Genomic DNA, 23,668 nt, shown 5'->3' on the forward strand with positions numbered 1-23,668 from the left:
ATATTTTAATGTGTTATTTTAATTTCTAACTTGAATTATATATATATATATGTACTTCCAGGCAATGCCTTATTATAATTGCCACCTGTATTTTCTATAATTTTATTTGAAAATAAGGCATTGCGAATTAGATCCACTTATTGTTCAAAATTCATAATCATTCATCATCGCCATTTGTTTTAATCTGCAGTCAGTGGATACATTTTAAAATTTTAATCATATCACGTCATGTCGTCCATCTCGTACCATTAGGGGCCGATGACCTTAGATGTTAGGTCCCTATAAACAAGAAGTATCATCATAATAATCATCATCAGGGCATCCATAAAGCTGCGCCACCTAACTCTATTGCTTGTGATGCTCTTCATCTCTCTCCTACTCTTTCTGTGTTATTGATCTCCATCCTCGATGGACTGTCTCCACAAGTATTAAGGCCTTCCCTTCTCCAAGCACCCTGGGGAGTCCAATTCAGTACTTGTTTCTCAGTGGCACTATCTGCTTTCCTCATTGTGTGTCCTAACCACTTCCTTTTTTCTTCCTCTTTATATGATTTTTTGTCTGTTCATCCGATATTCCTGTCCGTAGTCCTTCATTTGTCATTATCTCTGGGCAGTATATATTTGATATACTTCTGAAACACCTCTTTGAAAAATCTGTTGTCTGATTGTGATTTGATTTGTGGTTTCATATGATTCTGGTCCATATAACAAAACTGAGTTGATAATGCTTCCTCTTCCTGATAGGATACAGATAAACATAGGCCCTATTTGCTTTCTGGATATGTTTATTTACATCCTCTTCTGCCCCTCCACCTTTTGCAACAATGGTTCCTAAATAGGTAAACCCTTGACATCTTTTAGGGCTTCATTTTCCAGCTGGATAGGGTCTTGTATCTGACATTTAGTCATTGTTTTTATTTTTTGGTTTATTAATGATTAAACCAAATTTTTCTGCTTCTTTCTCAAGGTCTTCTAATTTAGTTGTATTTTTGTACAGTTCTGTTTGTAAGTATACATCATAAGCGAAATCCAGAACTTTTAAATTTTTTTTTGTTTTTTTACAAGTTACTTTACGTTGCACTGATGGATAGGTCTAATGGTGTCAATGGAATAGCATTTTTCTGGTGTGAAAATGGGAAAACACAGAAGACCCTTTTCAGGGCTGCTGACAGTGGGCTTTGAACCTGCTATCACCCGAATGCCAGGTCACAACTGCATGCCCTTAAAATTATAACTATCCACTGAGGATGACTCAAATAGAGTCGAAACATGTTTGGATAAAATAAAACTACATCTTAGCAGATGTAGAATGTATTGAATTGGAGGATATAATAAACTTTTATATTATTGTATAAGTCTAACCGTCAATATGGGGTACAGAAAATGAAATTTATAACCTGTAATCCTATTCCATTGTTGCCGTAAGACCTATCTGTGTTAGTGCAACGTAATGCAACTAGTAAAGAAAGGAAATTCTCAGGTCTTGTCCAGGTTGTTCAAAGTCATTATGTCCTTCATTTTCACCTGTACACCTGTTCCTATTCAGAATTTCTTGAAAGAGTTCTTTCCATCTCTTCATTTGTTCTTTACTTATTAATAACGTTTACTCGTATTCTTTACTAGTATATTCTTCCTATATCGTCATTTTGGTAGCTGTTTCAGGTCACCCTTGCTTGCTGCTTCTGTTATTGTTACATATGTAGCTTCGGGCCCTTTTCTTCTCTTATTTATAAAGGTCCCTATACTCTAATTATAAGGAGGCTTTTTGGCTTCTTGATTGGAGAGTGCTCATTTTCAACCACCCTACTTGGCATGCTGGAAGGGTTCGATGATGATGATTATGATATGAATGAGAACAGAGGGATATACTAGATGGGGTCAGAAAAGGAATGAACCGATATTGAAGGAACTCAAAATTGAATCAGCACTGCAATATGTACATGGCTGTCGAGAAACTGGAAAAATCGTTCTAACATATTACCCTAAAGGAACGTTGTAAGAGAATACTTTATAGGATCATAATAGGCCACTAGGTCTAATATTTGAGTGGATGATGAAGTTTACAGAAACTTGGATTCAGTATGTCAGTTTAAATTTTATGTCTTGATATCACTCTGGATTTATTGTTTTTATCCATGTCAGAGTAGCTGGTAGATGTGGGCTGGAACTCTGGAGTCATGGTTCATAATTGGCCTGGTCTTGGTTCACTGTTCTCACTAGATGTTCTCTATATCCATATCTTGTTCTATTTCTTACCCATACATTTTACTGGCTGCAATATAATGTACTATATTTACTTGGATAATTTCTCCATCCCCCCCCAATTGTCTTTTATTGCCAGAAATAGTAGGAGGGGAAATTACAAGATGACTACAAATAAATCAGAAGTGAACTTGTGATAAATGTCAAAATTTGCTTAATATTTAACACCAAATAATTAATGTAACATTTGATTTGAGCAGTTTTGTGACTTCTCTTCAAACATCTTGTCGTGTTAGAATGCAAAAAGCAGCATCAGTGCTGCTTAGTTCGACCTTGGAATTGGCCCTTGCAACATAAACATTGCAGAATTATACATTGTGCATGAAATGATCACAATTTTCATTGGAAAATATACCAGCAGACAGATCATCTTCATCAGCGGAATCATCATAATTTGTATCCATCATACCGTCCCACTTGTGTCAGGCTCTGAAACATCCATTACATTAGATATCCCAGTCTTGATAAAACTTTTTTTTTAGGTCACAGGATCCAAATGTCATCCATAAAACTGGCAGAGTTTGAATGTCATATTAACAAGAATTCTAGTGGCTGTAAAACCAATGTAAGGCCATGTCATATTTTGACAAGTAGGGATAATCAGAAGCGATGGTCATTGACCATGGAATCCAGAAATGTGCTCTTTCGGTGTGAGGAGTGTTAAGTTTCTTAATGGGGGATATGAGAAATGTTACCACTGTAGTAGAGGTAACATTTTTACCAGTGCAGTAGTACAATGCAATTTACAGGTTATCCAAAATCTAGCGTACCTAAAGTGATACAGGACTATCAGAGGCAAACCCCAAGGGAAATACTATTAAACTACAATATATATATTTTAGTGAAACAAAACGGGAATGTATCGGAAACGAACAGGTAAGTCCAGCTGAAAAACTAAGGCGCCATAAGTAACTAATTTGGTGAATCTAGGCGAGGTTAGGGCAGACTCCTGTATGAAAAGCAAATCGGAACATTATGGAAATTTTAGCAGGAACGGAATTCTCGAGTGCTTACCCGAGCAGAGTGCCATCCCCGAAGCCGGGGGACGTCAACCAGATAGGCTGCTCGCAGACAGATAAACCGAGACCGACAGAATTCAGGATACAGAATTAATTCGAACACTGCCTCGCTCACTATATATAGGAATTACTGGCCTTGGAGGCAACCAATCAGCGTGCACGTGTTCCCTATCGCCACGTAGACTCACCAATCACAACCTTACTTTCGATCGCGAACTTTGACTAACATTCTAGAATACGCATGATCGCGAAAGTCGTATTTTTCCAGAATAGACAGAACACACTTTCTAGAACACATACCAACAAAGTAACACACCCTGTACAAAAGTTATGTAACTTTCTGGATCTTTCCAGGAACTATAGACAGAATTCTACTATTTACAAATGCCTATGTTACAACATTATACAGTACAGGTTAGGTCATTAAATTATCTTATGCTCTACAAATAACAGTACAGGTTAGGTCATGATAAATAAAACATTATATAGTACTTCGCCAATAAAGTCTTTAAAAAAATTACATTCCACTCATGCTACATAGTTCACTTTTGTAACAAGAAAGATTCAGAAAATCTGTTCTAAAAATCGTGTGGAGGGAATATTTTGCAAATAAATACAATATCTTTACATTTGTACTTCATCTCTTTGCCCCTTCTTTTTGCAACTTAGGAGCATGAGGCGACGATATTGAGGGCGTTACCAGAGTCTGATATGGCTTCCACTTAGTTATGCCAGTCTTCTCATGTTCATCTTTCCTATCTTAGCTCCTTTTGTCTGTTCTTTTTCTGACACTTATGGTGGCGTGCACCATCTTGGAGTAAATTACTACGGGAGTTATTTACTCCGGAAGTAACATCAGAGAGTTGGAAGTACAATGTACTCTTTTAGTTACTACTATAGAATTAGCGTTCGTTACTTGTGAAGTAGTGTTTCGTTTGTGTATCTTCTTTAAAGAAATCTAAATGGATTAGTTCATGTGCAATAGGAAACGGGGGAAAAACATAAGCGAAAAAGATAAATGCTTGTTAATAGGGTTAATGACAATCTATGCAAAAGATATAGGGTGTAAGAAATACAACATAAAAATGCTGGATAAGAAAAGAAATTCATGGGAAGTCATGACAGAAAAATTCAGTGCTTCGAGTGACGGAATGCGCAGTGAAGAGCAAGTTAAGATTCTGTGGAAGGACTTAAAAGCGAAGGCGGAAGCAAAGCAGAAAGTCGTGGACACGCGAGAAAAATTAAAACTGATGGTGGTTTCTTCATACAGATCGCCTACATCCACAGCAAAATTTTCCCATTTTCACACCAGGCAAATTCTGGGTCTGTACCTTAAGGCCACGGCCGCTTCCCAATCCCTAGGCCTTTCCTATCCTATCTTTGCCATAAGACCTATCTGTGACGGTGTGACATTAAGCAAATTGAAAAAAAAAAAAAAAAAAGATATACCTCTTCCTATTTCTGAAAAGTTCACCGTTGTCACCGAGAGGGCAAAAAAATTGGAATATGCGTGCAGTCACAGTAAATTGCACCCACGATGTGTGGAAACCTGCCAACGTGAAGAATATCCTTTTATTTTCTGAACAATTATCATCATTTGCAGGCGTACCTCCCTCTTAGCCTCAACTAGTGCTTTAACCATGTGATGAAAGATACGGCCAGCAGTTGTGCAGTAAACGTTCATTAGATTACCGGCAACTGTACTAAAATGTTCCGTTACGAAACACTCATAGGGCATATAGCAACTGTAATTTGAGAGATACAACAAAATTAAGACAGGAATTCAGCTGTAAGTGATCTCCAAGTAGATTTAGATGGACAGTAAAGGATTCCTTCCTCAGACCAAAAACGTTCCTGAAACTCTCCATGTGCACATTATACGGCTCTCACCTTTCACGCACTGTAGGCCTACGCAGTATTACATTTCTCATCGTTTTCTGCGTCAAGATCGTCAATATAATCTAAGTAATCCATAAACACGTTTGAAACGTCTTTCGTCTCGTATACGGCACAATATTATCATTAGTCAACAAGTCTAAACTTAGCTTATTCCATGCATGACTTAAGAGTAAATTCTAACCTCTATTCTTGCGTTATTTACTTCTTTAGTTATATATACTACAAGATGGTGCTCTTCAACATTTTACTCTTGTAGTAATTTAGTCCAGGAGTATCTGAAAGGACTAAAATACTTCGGAAGTAATTTACTCTCGTATGGAAATCACCGAATGCTGACTTCAAGAGTACTTTACTACAGAGGTAGAACTTACTCTTGGACGGTGCACACCACCCTAATGGTATTAGAGTTATGAATCCTATGGGGTATTTCATTTTTTTGCCTTTAGTGATCCTTCCCTTTCTTTTTCCAATACCAGCATTCTTTTCCTCCTCATTTGAATAGAGTTAAAAAAGGATGATTTACCTTATAGTATTTCTCATTAACTATATTAGTGCCTCACCCTGCAGTTAGGGTTGCATAGCCGATAGCTTGCATTTGGGAGATGGTGGGTTCGAATCCCATCATCAGCAGCCCTCAAGATTGTTTTCCATAGTTTCCCATTTTCACACCAGGCAAATGCTGGGGCTGTACCTTAATTAAGGTCACGGCTCTACCTTCCCAGTCTAGCCCTTTCCTTGCTTTCCATTGCCGAAAATCCTAGATGTGTTAATGGGATATTAAACCACTAGTAAAACAGAATCACATTAATGCCTCCATCATCACAACCACCTTCATCTATTCTGCTCTGTAGGTGGATAACCCAGATATTTAATAATAATAATAATAATAATAATAATAATAATAATAATAATAATAATAATAATCCTTGTCCTTATCACTGTTTTCTTAAGTTGCATTAAATCTGCCATTTTCATGTCATTATGCCCATTAAATTTTCAGGTACTGGGAACATTTGACAGCGTAGCTTCTACAGTGAAGAATACCTTGACAGATGCTTTGGTGCAAATTCTATCTCCTCGTATGCGTGTGGATATCTTACGAGATGCCTTGGAGGCTCGCAAGCAAGCTCGTCCTTATGTTATGTCATTCTGTGGGGTAAATGGTGTTGGTAAATCGACTAACCTTGCCAAGGTAAGTATCTCCCTTGTTCATGATATTTCATTCTGTCAAAACTCTGACTTCATGACCAACTGATTAGCATGCTGGCTTTTGGTCCAAGGGGTCCTGTGTTCAATTCCCAGCTGGGTCAAGAATTTTAAACTTCATTGGGTAATTTCTCGACTTGTAGATTGGGTGTGTGTTCCATCTTCAACATTAAATTTCATCCTAGATAGAGTCTCATCCTCACAGACATCCATATCACCTATGGGCTCCTAAAACCTGTACCAGGGGAACTCTGGAGGTCATACGTTGTTGTTGTTGTTATTATTTAAACAGGAATAACATTTTTCTTTGAAGTGGAAGTTTGAAAATTAATTCCATTCTGGCATTTGCCTGTTGAAATGAGGAAAGGATGGCCAATAGGTGATTAGAACCCACCTGTCTCACATGTCCAGAGCTAGTAGCCTTAACTGGCCATGCCGCAGTGCAGTGAGCTATCCTGTTTGGTTATTAGCAAAATTATTTATGATAAAAGTAGTAAAAAAAATATTTGATCATTTGTATTTTGCACTATTTTTTGAAATGCTGACCAGATGATACGAGGGGGTGGTCATCTTAAATGGGAATGTTAAACTACTTGCTACCAATACCATTACAACATTATTATTAGGGTCTGGATTCATAAGCACTGAAAACTCCAAAAAGTATGCTTGAACATATGTACTAAAGATTTTGAAAATATGCACTAAAAATAAAACAAAATACTCTTACCAAACGCATTATTAAATTTTAACTCTGTGTTAAATTGATAAACATGTTTCATTCCTTGCAAAATGATGCATGGCAGTAGGTTATCAACAGTTTTTAAATGTTTTCAGGAGAGTCTGTTTTCGGAGAGAATTAATTTGTGCGCTGAAAATGATCGTTCTACATCGACGGACGTAACTGGGCAATACTAACCTTGTACACTGGCACTGACTGCTCGGAATATTCTTCCAGCAAAGACTACCTGATTCCACTTATGTAGTTGCTTTTAGATTGAATCTTCTTTAGTCCTGGTTTTGAGTACAACACGGCACTGAGTTTCCTTCTAACTTTTTCTCCATTTTCAACAGGAACACCATTTAAAAACTAATGGTGTTTTGAATTAACTTAAGGGATTCGTGGTGGGGTGCACCGCGAGTTTCTAGGCCCTTAATCGCCTTCGAAAGACGAATAATGCTCATGGATGAAACTGATATGTTTATATACAGTTTCAGATTAAAATGCGCACTTTTGCATCACGAACACATGCAGTATGACTATCATCAATGCTTTTAACTACATCTTTCACTTGATTAAAGGTCTCCTGGTAGAACAATACTGCGGATAACCAAGTACGCCATCTTGTGAGAACAATTTCTGGGGGAAGAGAAACCTGAGGCAGATGAGTTTCGTACAACTGTACACGAGCTGGTGCTTTTAGGAACAACTTTTTCCCACTTGAATTAATTTGTTGACAGATGAAAAGAGGGTACGTATCTCTTCTGCAGTATGATGCAATCCATGGGCCAAACATGTGACATGGATGAGATTTCGAAAAAACACTCAAAGAGACTAACCAGTTTTCATCATATACAAAGCTGCATCTGTGACTAAAAGGTGCACTTTGTAACAATCAATCTCCGATTCACTAGGCCACAGAAGTTGCAAGGAATTGTTAACAAATTTTGCAACTGTACTGTGGTTGGGTTTTTTCTAGCACTTTGCATGAAAGTAAATGAGGTTTGCCGTATTCTTCTGGACATAATTTACCCTCTGTGAAGTTTGCAATGTATCGACCACACGAATCAGTTGTTTCATCTACCGATATCCAGATACAGTTCCCTCCTATGTCAGATCATATCGAATCCACGACAGAAGCATGAAGTGAAAATGAATAATTCTTCCTAAGGGCATCCTTTGACTAGCACAATGCTTTTCAAGAAACGAGCGTAGATGTGGATTATTCATTTTATGTGGCGGAATGTTGCTGCATATAAAAGCTTTACAAATATCAGCAGAAAATGTACAACACACTGTTTTCACGTTGGTTAAAAGTAGCTGTTACGTATTCTTACTCTGATCTTTTGATCCGAGATGTGAAATTGTTTTTGAATGCTGTTCAATTTGATTTTTTTAAATCACATTTTACACTCTTTTGAACATTTGACAGTACAGTACATCACCATCACTTGTATAGTCACTGTTGCATGATATCCACTGTTCAATTTAATACTCCTATGCGCATATGCATTTTTTTTTTTAACCGGGCCCTAATGATTATACATCACAATATCCCGCAAACTGCTTGCAAGACGATATTGTGTTCGAGATGAAATCTATCGAACTATCTGTTACTTGCAGAGAAATTGACTGCACCCAGTCAAGAGCAAATGTAAGGTCCACTTACAGGTAGCTTAGCTTGGGCTTGCTTGTACCATTCAAAAACCTCATTGTTCACTTCTTCATATGGCTGTCCCCGTATTTTCCTAGTGTCTTTATTTACATTTTACCGAGCAAATTGCCACGTCGTTCGGGTCATGTAGCTGTCACCTTGTATTTGGGAGATAGAGGGTTCTAATCCCAATGTCGGCGGCCTTGAAGGTGGTTTTCCATGGCTTCCCATTTTCACATAAGGCAGCTCCATGTCTAAATGGCGAGCGTGCTGGCCTTTGATCTCAGGGCCGCCGGGTTCGATTCCCGGCAGGGTTGGGAATTTTAACCAGCATAAGTTAATTTTGCTGGCACGGGGCTGGATGTATGAGTTGCCTTCATGTTACTGTTACGGAGTATCGTGGATTTGCAGAGGTGAAAGAAGGTGCGGGGGTGAACAGGTCTCAAAATACGAAATTAAAGTTAAGATAAAATTTAACAAGGTTATATTTTCTTAGCAAAATCAAGAAATAACAAGAATGGCAGGTACAGAGTAGCAAGGCAACAAATGTACAATTACAGTATTCACAGGATTTGGGCTTCGAGCCCCGGACTCACAATTCTTGAGCAATTAGCCCAACTTTACCCAAAAACAAGATTCGACAAAGGGGCAGAAGACCCCAATCATGTTCAGGAGTACTTGCTCCCAATTACAAAATAAAGCCTCCTCGAGGCACCCAAAATCAATTTCAAAAGAGCAATCCGCTCTCAAAGTTTAAGCCTATCAAAGGCCACACCAAACTCGACTTTCCAGCTGTCCTCCAAGGACATAGACACAGGGGTAAAAAGATACCCAACCTACTGAGGCCTATTAAGTGAAGAAACAGAAATATTACATGGCCTCGACAATACCAATTTGAGAGGAGGCGAAGCTGCACTCCTAATACATTTTGTTTAAAACCTACTTGGCACTAGGCCGTTAATGCAAGGGCTAATCCCATACTAAAGAGGTGACTTATATGAGAAGACAATTTACATTACGCTAGAAGAAACGGTTGGAAAAATAAGTTCACCTCAAAGCAATATGAGTGGGAGCTCGAGAGGGTTAAGCAGTCTCTATCCCAATTTGTAGTTAAAACAGAAAGAATTGATACCGAGTGTCTTTACATTTTAAAGGAAAGTTACATGGAAAAGGCTTCGGACCTGCCCCGAGAGTTAAACTGCTGAGCTAGCAAGAAAATAAGTTATTAAAAGGCCATTACCTTGTGGTTGAACTGCTGCCCGAAGAAAGAGGCGCTTCCCGCCCCTGCTACGTAATTTACACACTGATAGCTGTTACTGAAGTGGCACGGAGACCCGAAAATCAGCAGTTTATATACTCTCGCGGAAAGTTCGAGGCGTTTCAAGAATGAGAACACCCTGTTGAATAACACCAAGGGGTCTGCTCAAGGCTTAATGTCTCTGTATGACGGACTAATCAGTGTCAACAGCATCATATTGCCTCACTCCATGTGAACACTGCGAAGAGGTTTGGCATTTGAAGCTTTCTTATATGCTCTTAGACCTTTTTTGTTTTATGTTCTATACTTGGGTTAAATAATGATCCTTAATTCTTAAATCAACTATTATTGTTGATGGAGACTATTCATTTTGATGTTCTAAAATTGTTGTGTTTGATTCACCTTTTTATTTCTTTTTATTAACCATGTCTGTGTCTTTGTGGTTCTAAAATTGTTGTTTGATTCACCTTTTTCATTTTTTTAATAAACAATGTGTCTGTATCGTATATTTCAGATCTGTTTTTGGCTTATTGAAAACAACTTGCGTGTACTTATCGCAGCTTGTGATACTTTCCGCGCGGGCGCGGTTGAGCAGTTGCGTACACATACACGTCATCTTAATGCATTGCATCCAGCTGATAAGCATGGAGGTGTTCAAATGGTCCAGCTGTACGAGAAGGGCTATGGTATGTATGTACAGTAATTGCATTGTCTGCTTGGTATAGCATCCGTATTTAAATTAACCGATGCACGGTACCTCTAACTAGCAAATACAGTAAAACCTCGTTAAGATGTTTCTGCAGGAGATGAGGAAAAAAAAACGTGTTAAGCAAGGAAAGTTGCTACTGAATACACAAATACTATCCAACAGGGATATGGAAACACTGGATACGATTTTTTCTGACGTGAGGGCATTTCACGTTGTACATTCATGGATACAGTGAAAACTATATGAGAATAGAAGCATTAAAACGTGTGAAAAACACAAGAGAAAAAAACATGATAACCTGTTTTGCTGGGACTTATAAAATAACTGTGCACTGAAAGGTGTGAAAAATGCCAAACAACAAATGTGAAAACTTTTGCAAAGGGCCCGTAAAAATATGAAGTTTTATTGCAAATCACACTCTTTCTGAAACAATGTTAGTAGAAGCCTTTTATTTCGGACCAGGGACTTATTAAACGTTACTTTTCTCGTCGCACTCTTAGACAGTGAATTGGAGGTTACACTCGGTCATGTTCAAGTGCGACAGAATGACTTTGAATCTAACAAAATTTCGACCGACTAAGACAGACTCGAGTGATCGAGTTGAAATTGGAAAGTGCGAGTTTCACCATTCATGCCAACTCTGCACGCTTAAAGATGCCGATGCCAGTCCACTTGCTGACAGATTTTAATTTTGTCTTTGTTAGTAAGAAATTTCACGACTTTTCCCATATCCATAACTAGGCTATCACAAGACAAATGTGCACCATGCTGGTCAACTTCACACGTTTATGTTCCAGATATAAGCTATCATGTGGCACTGTTTCACTCAAAACGAAATATATTTCTAACTTCTGAATGGAAGGTGAAATACAAACACAAACAGGCTCACTGTGTTATTCTGCTGTTTCACTGCTAACCAGGATACAAAACTGAGCAATTCTGAGGCTAATTTCTTGCTCCCTGAAGGTGCAACTTATCCTGTGAAGTTCCAGAATTCAAGGCCTTTTCCTATTATCTCGAAACTGCAGCAAGGGCTCTTATCAGAGTTGGAAATCTTGTTCTCTCCACAAGGGATGACAAATAACATTTTCGGGCTAGAAAAATATGATCGTACTACGCGATAAGTGAGGTATTTTTATATAGATTTTACAGAATGAGAACCGGGGCATCGAACTAATGCTGTGCTAAGCGTGAAAACTTGGTAATGAGGAGCAAACTAACGAGTTTTCACCATATGAAATTGAATAAGAATGCACATTAAAAGCAGCATCATGTCAGTATAAATAATTAAAAGGAATAAACATGAGACAAATAAAGTAAAACAGTATACAGGGTAAGTCAGAAGTATGGTTACATGTTTAAAGTAAATACTGTATAGTATATTACTGTACATTGAGGGAAATGATATATAAAACCTGAAAACATCCTTTGTTCATTTCATGTAAGAGTCCCATGCATTAACTTAAGTTATTAGCCAAGATGGTGCTGAATACACAGCTGTAAGTTACAGTTGCGAAGTGGGCGAGTGTATACCAAGACGACCATGAGGCCTTGAGACTGCTACGAAGTGATTTCAATGCAGCATTATTGCTGCTGATTGTGAAAATGTGGAGAAGACTACTGCTAATAAGGATATCCAGAAAGAAAAACCTCCTGAACGCCTCACAGTAGCAGCGAAGAAACATCAGCAAGGATTGTGGATGCGTTTGCTGAAAACCCACAAAAATCTGGCTGCTGAAGTGCACTTGAGCTTGGTATTATTCCAGTATCTCTCGTGGTTTAAGAGGAGTTCTTGTCCATGAACTGTAGGAGGATGACCCTGGCAAGTGGCTGGACGTGCGTAAATTTGTTTGAAGAGAATGTGAAACTTGTGAATTTTAGATTCTTCTTTGATGAAACTGTGCTTCGTGTGTACGGAAGTGTTAATGAACACAGCTGTCGGGCATCAACTAGGTGAAAACAGCAATTGAGGAAGATGTTAATGCCATTCCAATGGACATGTATTGTGAAACAGTGAGTGACTTTTCCGAATATTTGCCGATTGTGCGTGGATGTGAATGGTAAGGCAATAAAATGACTGTTTGGTGGTGATGTTTTATTGTTCTTCAAGTTCAAGAATTGTCTTTCCAACTGTGAAGACTTATTTCACATACTGTCAACACACAATGTGATTACCGGTAAATGAAGCCATATTTCTGACTCGCCCTATACAGAAAGATAGGAATCCAAAAGGAAGTAATGCATAGTTACAATGGCAGGTTGATATGGGAAGAGTGTGAAACATAAGGATGAGATCAGGTGAAACATGAAAACACGAAAGGACTGTCTTCACATAGGTGGGCTCTTTTCTGCTATATGTTTGCATCAACAGTCTTTCAGGGAACATCATGAAAGATCTTTATTCTTGTTGTAGAAAGTGTAAGATATGAAGAAGCCAGATAAATACAGGAAAAGAAAAGGCTCAGAAAAGATCAAGATGAATTCAAGTTGTAATTGACTAGAAATAAAGGACAGTTCTCTCTTTCACATTTTTTCTTTTTCAGCACCTTTTAACATGTAATACAATATGTTTTGAACTTATTCACTTTTTATTATTTATTTTCTTTCTTTCTTAGACCAATAACGTTGAAATTTCCTCCAGTATAATCTTCTCTGGTAGAATTTAGCTCGGACCTGAAATAATTGTCGTTTTGTTATGTTCCAGGTAAAGATGCAGCAGGCATTGCTATGGAGGCTATAAACTTTGCTCGGGATCAGAGAATCGATGTGGTCTTGGTTGACACCGCAGGAAGAATGCAGGATAATGAGCCTCTTATGAGAGCTCTGGCTAAGGTGAGAATGTCATTTTTCTTTTTATAATTTCTAGCCTAAAGAACTTACGCGGAGTTTTTTTTTTTCGATTGAGGGTTTTACTGATATGCAAGACTACCCCCACATTTTCTTTCAAAAAAATGAAATCAGGCTTAAAAAGTGCTTTGTGAAATAATAAGATGCCTTTCTTGTACAGTACGCATTTTTAGACTATCTATGTCTTCACATTAACGAGGAACATTGACTTTAGTTATGCCATATTTTCTTGCGGCTGCAAAATTATTCTTCATTTCTGCATGTTTAATTACCATTAACTTAAAATTGGCATTATAATATGGACGAGAAACCATTAAGACATTAAGACGATCCATCACGAAAATATTCCTGCTGTCTGTAAAACTTAATTTTACTAAGTGTCAGGTACAGTAGACACATTTATAACTCTGCCACTTACTAGCCATGGCCTTTCTAAGAATTCGAAGGCTCGTGTGTTTTGATGCCATTCCGCGGATTTGAGAAACTTTTTTGTAGAGGCTAATACAAGGATATTTTTTAATGCATTCAGGGGATTGTCGCTGACTCAGTCACCCGTGCTGCGAGTCAGTCTCCCGCCAAGTAGAATCTCTCTTCACTGCTTCTCGAGAACCAGTGATGTTACACAGAGGCACTGTACAACCAATTGCCACAGCTAGCGATGTAGCCTATAGGTCTGATAAAGATACGGACATTGAAGTTAGAGTTTTATGTCATTAAAAGATATAAATTTAATTATGATAGATCCGTATTGAACTGTGATTACAATAGTATTTAAATAATATATTATTAAGGTCCACCTTTTCAATACAAACTGAACAATGTTTTAAATTACATATATGTTCAGCGACTAGTTTCGACCTAACGGTGTTGTTCCATTCATTAAGTTTCTTCTGAACTTCAGCTTCTGTTTCTCTCCATAAAAGCACACCATCAGCAAATACCAGGGCGTTTGGTTCATTGTCCATTTTCTTGATAGATTTCATGACCTTGTCCATTACTATTATGAACAGGAGTGGTGACAGAGCACTTCCTTGTTGAACACCTTTCTTTGTTTCAAACAATTTTGATCGTCTGTTGCCTATCTGGACACAGCTGTAGCACTTCTGGTATAGCATCTTGACTTTGTCAATTAAGTACTTTGGCACCTTTAGGTCCTCCAGACATTCCCATATCTTGTTTCGAGGAACACTATCATATGCTTTTTCAATGTCCTCAAATGCAATCACAAGATTTCTTCCGTATTCCCAGTACTTTTCTGTCAGCATCTTTACTGCAAAGATAAGATCCACAGTACTTCGACCTTTCCTGAACCCGTGTTGTTCTTCCTCAAGCAAAGGTTCCACTATCTTCTTAAGTCTTGTTTCTATGATCTTTTCCAGCAGCTTCAGTGAGTGTGACAACTGCGTGATGCCTCTGTAATTTCCACATTTCCGTCGGTTGCCCTTTTTGAACAGCGGAATGATGACTCCTTTACTCCAATCTTCTGGAATTTTGTTACTTTCCCAAATCACTGATAACACTCTATATAGCCAATTCAAGCCTGGTATTCCAGCTGCCTTTATCATCTGAGCTGAGATCATCAAAGCCTGGGGACTTCCCATTTTGCATGCTCTTTAGTGCTGTTTCTACCTCAAGCCATGTTAATGGGTATTTGTTGCTTTTGGCTTCACGTACACTACAATCATTGGTGGTGGTTTTGCCCCCATCTCCATTTAACAGCATGTTGAAGTACTTCTTCATTTCATCCCTGATCCCTTCCTCTGTTTGTATTAAGCTACCATCATCTGTTTCCAGTGCAAGGATTTGTATATTTTCATTTCTTTTACTATTTACTACAGTGAAACTTGGTTAAGAAGTTCCCACATAAGAAGTTTTCCCGCCTAAGAAGTGTGATATTCTTGGTCCCTTGATCAGTTGCATTAAGATATACGTATATTTTTCCCGTTTAAAGTGTTCTGTTGTAAATATATTTCCCGGTTAAACAGTTTAGAGTTTAGAGCCCCTTGAGATAGAAAACTTCGGCTCAAAGCAGCCCATGGTTAGAACCCTGCAGTCTCCGCGCAAGTTGCACCCTGTGTTAGACCGTTCGTGCGCTCGCGGTGTGTGTCTGGTGTCACGGAACATGTGCGGTCCTGCCAAGGCCATATGACATCACGCTATGATAACACGGACAGCAGATGCTCACTCTCACGTTGTGGAATTGAATCGAACCCATCAGTCGAAATTTCCACTCCACCGTTCCATCTAGCGGAATAGAATCGAACGGGTTTCTACGTGGGGAAACATAAAGTACGCAATGGATGGTTTGATAAAACTTTAATGCAGTAATTTGCGGGCCGCGACAGGGTGAAGTCATTAATAGAGGTGGCCTAAACATTAATTAAAAACCGTAAAGTGTATTTGTCCACAACATTACTGTTAATCTACCACAAAATTGAATATTCTAACCTGTTTGATTTTTCATTCCCTTGCTTATTTCCTTCCAGGCATTCTGTCTTACGTTGTTGTTGCAATAATACTTATGGGCCTTGCCGTAGAGGAAATTACGTTTTTGAACTAAACTGATAAGATTTTCCGTGTCCATTATTAGTGAGGTGAATAAAAACAACTTCCTGACTCTATGCAGGAAACAGCTGATTTGCCAGCAGCCAGCTGATATACATGCCGCCAAACAGCCGGCCGAAAGATCCCGATCGTTTACGAAGTTGAATGAATGTTGATGGCCAACTGGGTTTTGGTGGGAAGCATACAGAGGCATTGCAATATCACGTGTTGGCATAAAATTGAATGTTATTTTTAATTTTACCTTCATACGAGCTAAACATTGTATTATCATGTCACTCGTAATTATTACATCGCATTATTAGAACGTAGTACAAGGATGAGGAGACATGAAATAAAATTCTCGCGGAGAAAGAAACTGTTTACGTTTAGATGTGCTAGCATTGCTACTGCACCTTTATCACTCCCCAGATACTTTTCCATGCACTCATTTCTGCAACTTCGAACCTGTGTTTCTTTTCTTCATTACCTATAGCATGAAGAGGATTGAAGCGGGAAAATAAACTCAATACTGGCTTGGCCATGTGGTACTTGTGAAACAGCTAGAAACTACGTCCGTTGCCTGACAACCAGTAGGAATGCAGGGGCGATTTAGGCCTAGGTTCTAAGAATCTCAAAGAATAAGTTGCTAGATTTCCCATTTGCTGCCGTTATCCTTGAAGCAGGTGTCAGGGGTGTGAGGAAGATAGAAAGCACATGCTAACAAACTGTAGTACACGTCTTATCTTTGCGTCTTGTAAGCCTAAGCTACGGATTGCCAAGCATAGTGTAGCATCGTAATTAGTATGAATAGGAGTCGGTGAAGTTAGTTGTACTTGTAATATCAACGTACAAACTTTTTAAGTGAAAATGAGCGGAACTCGGAGGAAAGAGATCAAGCGAAAGGCACTAACAATAAAAGACAAAGTGGAGATTATAAGGAAAGTGGAGTCATCTACACTTTCCCGTGTTGCTTTGGCAAAGGAGGTGGGAATGCCACTGTCTACTTTGAACGGTATTATAGCGAAGAAAGAAGAGATCTCTGCTTCTGCAGGGAATACTTCAGCAAATTGTAAGGAAGTTAAATCTGAAAAGTACGATGAAATAGAACAAGCTCTGCTAATATGGTTTAAACAGCAGCGAAGTTTAAACATACCTTTCAGTAGGACTATTGTGCAGGAGAAAGCCGCATGCAAATTAAGGGTACCTTTTACCACTTCGAACGGGTGGCTGGACCGCTTTAAAAATCGAGCCGGCATCGTTTACAAAACAATTTGTTGCGAAGCAGAGAGTGTAAGTGCAGAGGAAAGGGAAGTGTGGAAGGAAATGATTCTGCCTGCTAAAATAAGCAAACCCTGCAACGTTTTTATATAACTTAATATGTTCCCTTCTCTTATCAAATATATTTATAATACGGTATGTTCAATTATTTTACTTTATCTCTAAAAATATTGTCATGATAATCGAATTTTTATATTGTGGCTTTCTGTTAGCAGCTCTTATATATCGGCCTATTTCGGTATTGTTCACAAACAAGGAAATCTGTTGGCTGTGTGTTTCACATGTTTTTCAAAGTACAGAATAAGTTTTTGGGCATTACCCCTTTTAAGAAGTTTCCTGCTTAAGAAGTTTTTTTTTTCAATCCCTTGAAAAACTTCTTCTGTTTTCTGTTTTTTGAGGTCTAATTTTCTTTTCAGTGTATTTCTATCTTTTGCTGCTGTCTTCACTTGGTCATTCCACCAAGGAGTTTCCTTCTCTTTTGGTGTGGCACTTGTTTTTCCACAAATTTCCGAGGCTTCTTTTACAAGGGTTTCTTTGAATAAGGACCATTTTTCTTCTACTCCCCCTTTCTCAGTTTTGGGTAATTTAGCTCTTATCCATGCTTCATAGTTTCCTTTCTTCTCATTGTCTTTCAACAGCCATGTCTTAATCTTTGGCATTTTCTTTTATTTAATTTTGGGCACATGAACATCTTTTAGGTAAGCGATTAATAGCCGATGGTCGCTATCTAGGCACTCGCTGGGTATGACTTTAACATCTGTAACATACTGGCCTGCTTTTCTATCAGTGATGATGAAATCGATCATAGTCTTGAGCTTTCCACCCCAGCTGTATCTCGTTATTTTATGGCTGTCCCTCTTCTGATACCATGTGTTCTGGATGATTAAGTTGTTTCGCACACAGAAATCAATCAGGTTCTCTCCTTCAGAGTTTCTGTTACCATAGCCATAGGGGCCAACGATGTTTTCACAGTCTAGTCTTTCTTTACCAACTTGGGCATTCAGATCACCCATAATGATTGTGTTCTCCTCTGTTATTTGTTCCTCAAGTTCGATAAGGAATTGCTCTTTCTCTTCTGTGGTACATCCTGTCTGTGGTGCATATACTTGCAGGAGAGTTTGATGTGCATTATCAACATTGTCTCATCTGGATGATCCATGTTATGCTTAATGTCAGTAAACTTATGATTGTAATCATTCATGTGTTGTCCTACTGCTGAAAATTTATTGTATTTCAGGGCATTGACATGTTCCAAGTATCTTATGTTGAAGCTCCTTCCTGACTGTCCAACCTAAGTACAATTCCAGCTGTTGCATTTTATACTATATACTCCTGATTTTGAAAAGCAATCTGTCTTATTAATAGTTGAGTTGTGTAAGATTGTTGCGTTACTATTGATGGTTTTAAAGGCTATTTTAACATCATGTTTTTTAAAAATGTTTATGACTTTATAAATATCTTCATTGAACGTGAAGGTAGAAAATAAAGTAATAAATCCAACACCTACTTATGCAAACTTTAAAGAATACTTCGTTCCTTTTCACTGATCAACAAAAAACCAAATAAACTAGTATGAATCCAAGCCTTCCCACCGCTAAACCCCTTCCTTAGATACACAAGCCTGGTGTCCCCATCTGCCCGATCATCAATTATAGACCAAGCTCTCTATATGACATCTCAATTCATTCAAAAGTTTCTAAGAAGATATTATCATTTTTTATCCAAAAAATCTGTTAAAAATACAACAGAATTGAGAATCTAAATAAGTTTTATATCCAACCTACTCATTCCCTTCACTCCTTCGACATTGTAAATATGTATCCTAGTATTCAAACCTCTAAATTATACCCTATCATAGAAAACAATTTAAGTAAATACAGCCACCTAAGTGCTTTAGAAATACAAGATTTTATGTCTATCCTGAAATTAGTTTTAAATAATCACTATTTCACTTTCAACGGTATTATCTATCAGCAAGAAGGTTTGGCCATGGGATCGCCGGCCTCAGGTGTCTTAGCCAAAATTTATTTAGATTTTTTGGAACATACTAAGATTGATAACAATAATAACTTCAACAGTATTCTTTACCGAGCTCGATAGCTGCAGTCGCTTAAGTGCGGCCAGTATCCAGCATTCGGGAGATAGTAGGTTCGAACCCCACTGTCGGCAGCCCTGAAAATGGTTTTCCGTGGTTTCCCATTTTCACACCAGGCAAATGCTGGGGCTGTACCTTCATTAAGGCCACGGCCACTTCCTTCCCACTCCTAGCCCTTCGCTGTCCCATTGTCGCCATAAGACCTATCTGTGTCGGTGCAACGTAAAAAAAAAAAAAAAAAAAACAGTATTCTTTTTTGGGCTAGATATGTGGATGACACTTTAGCAATCTTAGATGAGAGCACAACAGACGCTGCTACCACTCTTTTTAACCTCAACAATATTGACCCACACATAAAATTTACAGTCGAATCTGAAAATGAACAAAGAATACATTTTTTAGACTTGACCATCATTTGACAACCAAACTCCTTAAAATACGATATTTTCAGAAAACCTACCCAAACAGCCTCTACTATTCGTCAAGATTCTTCACATCCCCAAATCCATAAACAAGCGGCATATAATAGTATGTTTCATCGAGCCTTTACTGTACCAATGCCCAAAAAAATCAATTAAACAGTATTCATATGATTGCTAAACTTAATGGATACAATAGTTTTTTCATTGAAAGTATTATCACTAAATACAAACATCGCCCTTTAACCACTCTGAAAAGGAAAAACCTAAAGTTACTTTATTTTCTACTTTCATGTTCAATGAAGATATTTATAAAGTCACAAACATTTTTAAAAAACATGTTAAAATAGCCTTTAAAACCATCAATGGTAACGCAACAATCTTACACAACTCAACTTCTATTAATAAGATTGATTGCTTTTCAAAATCAGGAGTATATAGGATAAAATTCAACAGCTGTAATTCTACTTAGGTTGGACAGACAGGAAGGAGCTTCAACATAAGATGCTTGGAACATGTCAATGCCCTGAAATATAATAAATTTTCAGCAGTAGGACAACACATGAACGATTACAATAATAAGTACCGAGCTCGATAGCTGCAGTCGCTTAATTGCGGCCAGTATCCAGTACATGTAACTAATTTGTATTGAAAAGGTGGATCAAAATAACCAACAAATTGTTAATATATCACAGTATCCAGTATTCGGGAAATAGTAGTTTCGAACCCCACTGTCAGCAGCCCTGAAAATAGTTTTTCGTGGTTTCTCATTTTCACACCAGGCAAATGCTGGGGCTGTATCTTAATTAAGGCCACGGCCGCTTCCTTCCCACTCCAAGCCCTTCCCTGTCCCATCGTCGCCATAAGACCTATCTGTCGGTGCAACGTAAAGAAAAAGAAAAAAAAAATCATAAATTTACTGACATTAAGCATGATATGGAAATCCTCAAAATTATTAATAAAGAACTCCTCCTTAACATAGCAGAGATCTGCTCTATACATTTGGACCAATATTTAAATCCAAATTACAATCTTAAATGACATTTCTGAAAAAGCAAATATTCTATTTGACCTGCTCATTCACATTTTCAGAAACACAAAAGGAAATAGTCAAGGTCTGATTTTTCGTTCTATTTACAGTACTTTACTTTGACAATCTTCTATATTCCCTTAACCCTCAGCCCCGCCTTGACAACAACTCCCCCCCGCATTCTCTTTCCGCTTCCCTTCCTAACTCCTTCACAAGACTTCGTTTGAACCACACCCACTCCACTCCTCCTCATTCACGCTTCATTTCCAGCTCTGCTGAGCTTGTTACAACACGAGGTAATTCCCATATGGCATATTCCATTTAAATATACTCTTCCCCCTAACTTAAATCTTTCCATCTTAGCTATCATTTATTCAATGTCAACTGTATGGTCCGCATTGAACTGCGAAATCCCACCATTTACTTACTACTATGTATTAAGCCTCCACGTGCAACAATCATCATCCTTCAAGATTCTAAAAACAGAAGAGCCTTTCTATCATCATGCTTCACATCCATGTGTACTGAATTTATGAATATCTTGAAGACAGAGTGTCTTCAGCTCAGTTGATCTGTGAATGGAAAGCAGCATCTTTAGGGAGCCAGCCTGTATTGAATTCCTCGACCAGCAATTTAAGGATCCCTTTCTTTAAGAACTTTTTAAATGTTGTACGGCGCACTGGATTTTTTATGAATCTCTATAATAGAGCTATTTTTTAACGTAGTGCAGCGCATCTCTCGAATCTTATCTTAATTTCTTACATGGTATGTACATTCGTAAGACCTTTGTGTCTTTACATTGTTTAATTTCTTCGATACATTTGTGTTTGATTTGCTTTAGGCTGATGATGACCTACTGTTAGGTCGAAACTAGTCCCTGAACATATATGTAATTTAAAAATTGAAAAGGTGGGCCTTAATAATATATTATTTAAATACTATTGTAGAGTTTTATGTGCTGCCAGTGTGTTCATTACTGTTATTTCGCGAATGCAAGACGACCCTTGATTTTCACATGAGATTCTTGGATTTGGAGAAATACAGCAATTTTTTAGCAGAGAATATTTTGTGTCAACAGTAGGTAAGGTGACCTGAAATACAATACATTTTCAGCAGTAGGACAACACATGAACGATTACAATCATAAGTTTACGTATGTTCATTATGCCACATTTCTTAAGTAATTATATTTATTGCATTAAAGTTGTTATAAAATATAAGACATTTGTTAGTTTTACATGAATCAAGAGTAGAATGATTAATTATTAATCGAATGTGTACAAATGTTATGCTCTTTCTAAAACCACCATTTGCACCACGATCATGAAGTATTTTAGAGCATCTTTTATAAATCTCACAAGTGGTTCCATAAATTTTATAAATTAATTGTTCAATTTATGTTCCACATTGCAATGTATCCTGGATACTACAGCCATTAGTTGAAGAGGCCAGCCATTGATCACAAACAAATTCACTGAGAAATGATTTCTTCAGAGGCTGTCAACTTGAGTGCATTGGTTGGCAGTCATGGTGCCCCTAGCAGAGTCTGATATTGCTTCCACTTGTTTGTGTTAGATTCCTCACCTTCATCTGTCCTTTCCGATGTTCCTTGTGCAACTCTTGTACTCTTCTGACCTCAACAGTATTAGGTTTGCTGTTTGTAGGGAGTCTTTCAGACTTTGGCAGGGAAATGTACCCATGCTGCATCAGTCAATGTCCACTGCGTGTATATGGAACACTGGGTGCTCGGTACACACCCCAGTTTGTGGATTCACCAATGTGATAATGCATATATACGCCCTAATTTGTTGGCAATATATGCATTATCACATTGGTGAATCCACAAACTTTTTTATTTGAACCATTTTAATTAGAACTACATATTTTTAATGGAGGAAGTTTTAGTCTCTGACAAGATAGTTTTAGTGTGTTCATTGACTGTGTTCCATTAACATGTTTTTATTAATGTATCAAGATTCACATATGTACCAAATTTTAGTAACTAGCTAATCTTTTAGCTTCTATTTGCAATATTATATATACTTTTGAAGATTATTTAGACTGAAGATGCCCTAAATTAAGGGTGAAGCATGTCCCATATAAGTGTTATTGTGTTTATATAATCACTTTAAGTGGAAATAAAGTATTGAATAGGTGGATTAGTGAACACCTTTATTATTTTTGAATTGTAAATTTTCAGTATGGACCAATAATGAGGTTTATAACATGTAATACTGGTAGGCTTACCTTGAACTTTTGATGGAGACTGAATTCTGGGTCGTCCTGTGTGGAGGGTGCGACCGTGGGACAAGCACTGGCCTGACTGCTAGCGGTAGGACCATTTTTTTTTCTTTTCTTTTTTTTCCCTCAAGGACAGGTGCAGCGAGTCTTCAGTCATTGTTCAGTGTTGATTGATTGGGTGGGTGCAGATTTTATAGTTTTCATATCCTCTGTGAGTATGGCGATTAAACGGAAGAAAGTTATTGTTTTTATGGAAGACAAGTTGAGTGCGTTAAAGAGACTGGACAAAGGGGAAACTCTTAAAAAAGTGGCTTCAGATTATGGTGTTGGATGTGTTACAGTGGGAGACTGGAAAAAAGAAGATGGAAGAAATTGAAAGTGGTGTTCTAGTAGAACAACAAGTGATGCACTGAAAATTAGAAAAACAATGAAAAAATGTGAGTATGAAAAAGGAAGTGAAGCACTATTTCTTTGGTTCTCTCAAAACTGG

At 37.8% G+C, this 23,668-nt stretch overlaps 1 protein-coding gene across 2 annotated transcripts in view; it reads left to right on the top strand.

Moving 5' to 3' along the window:
- SrpRalpha (signal recognition particle receptor alpha) overlaps window positions 1–23,668 on the top strand; it is a 113,372-nt gene that overhangs the window by 56,428 nt on the left and 33,276 nt on the right. For both annotated transcript variants that reach the window (XM_067155735.2, XM_067155736.2), the window contains 3 exons: window positions 6,180–6,371; window positions 10,530–10,701; window positions 13,429–13,556. In XM_067155735.2, coding sequence (XP_067011836.1) covers window positions 6,180–6,371; window positions 10,530–10,701; window positions 13,429–13,556 — 492 coding nt within the window. The remainder of the gene's footprint in view (window positions 1–6,179; window positions 6,372–10,529; window positions 10,702–13,428; window positions 13,557–23,668) is intronic.

This window comes from Anabrus simplex, chromosome 11 (assembly GCF_040414725.1).
Source record: "Anabrus simplex isolate iqAnaSimp1 chromosome 11, ASM4041472v1, whole genome shotgun sequence".
Taxonomy (NCBI): domain Eukaryota; kingdom Metazoa; phylum Arthropoda; class Insecta; order Orthoptera; family Tettigoniidae; genus Anabrus; species Anabrus simplex.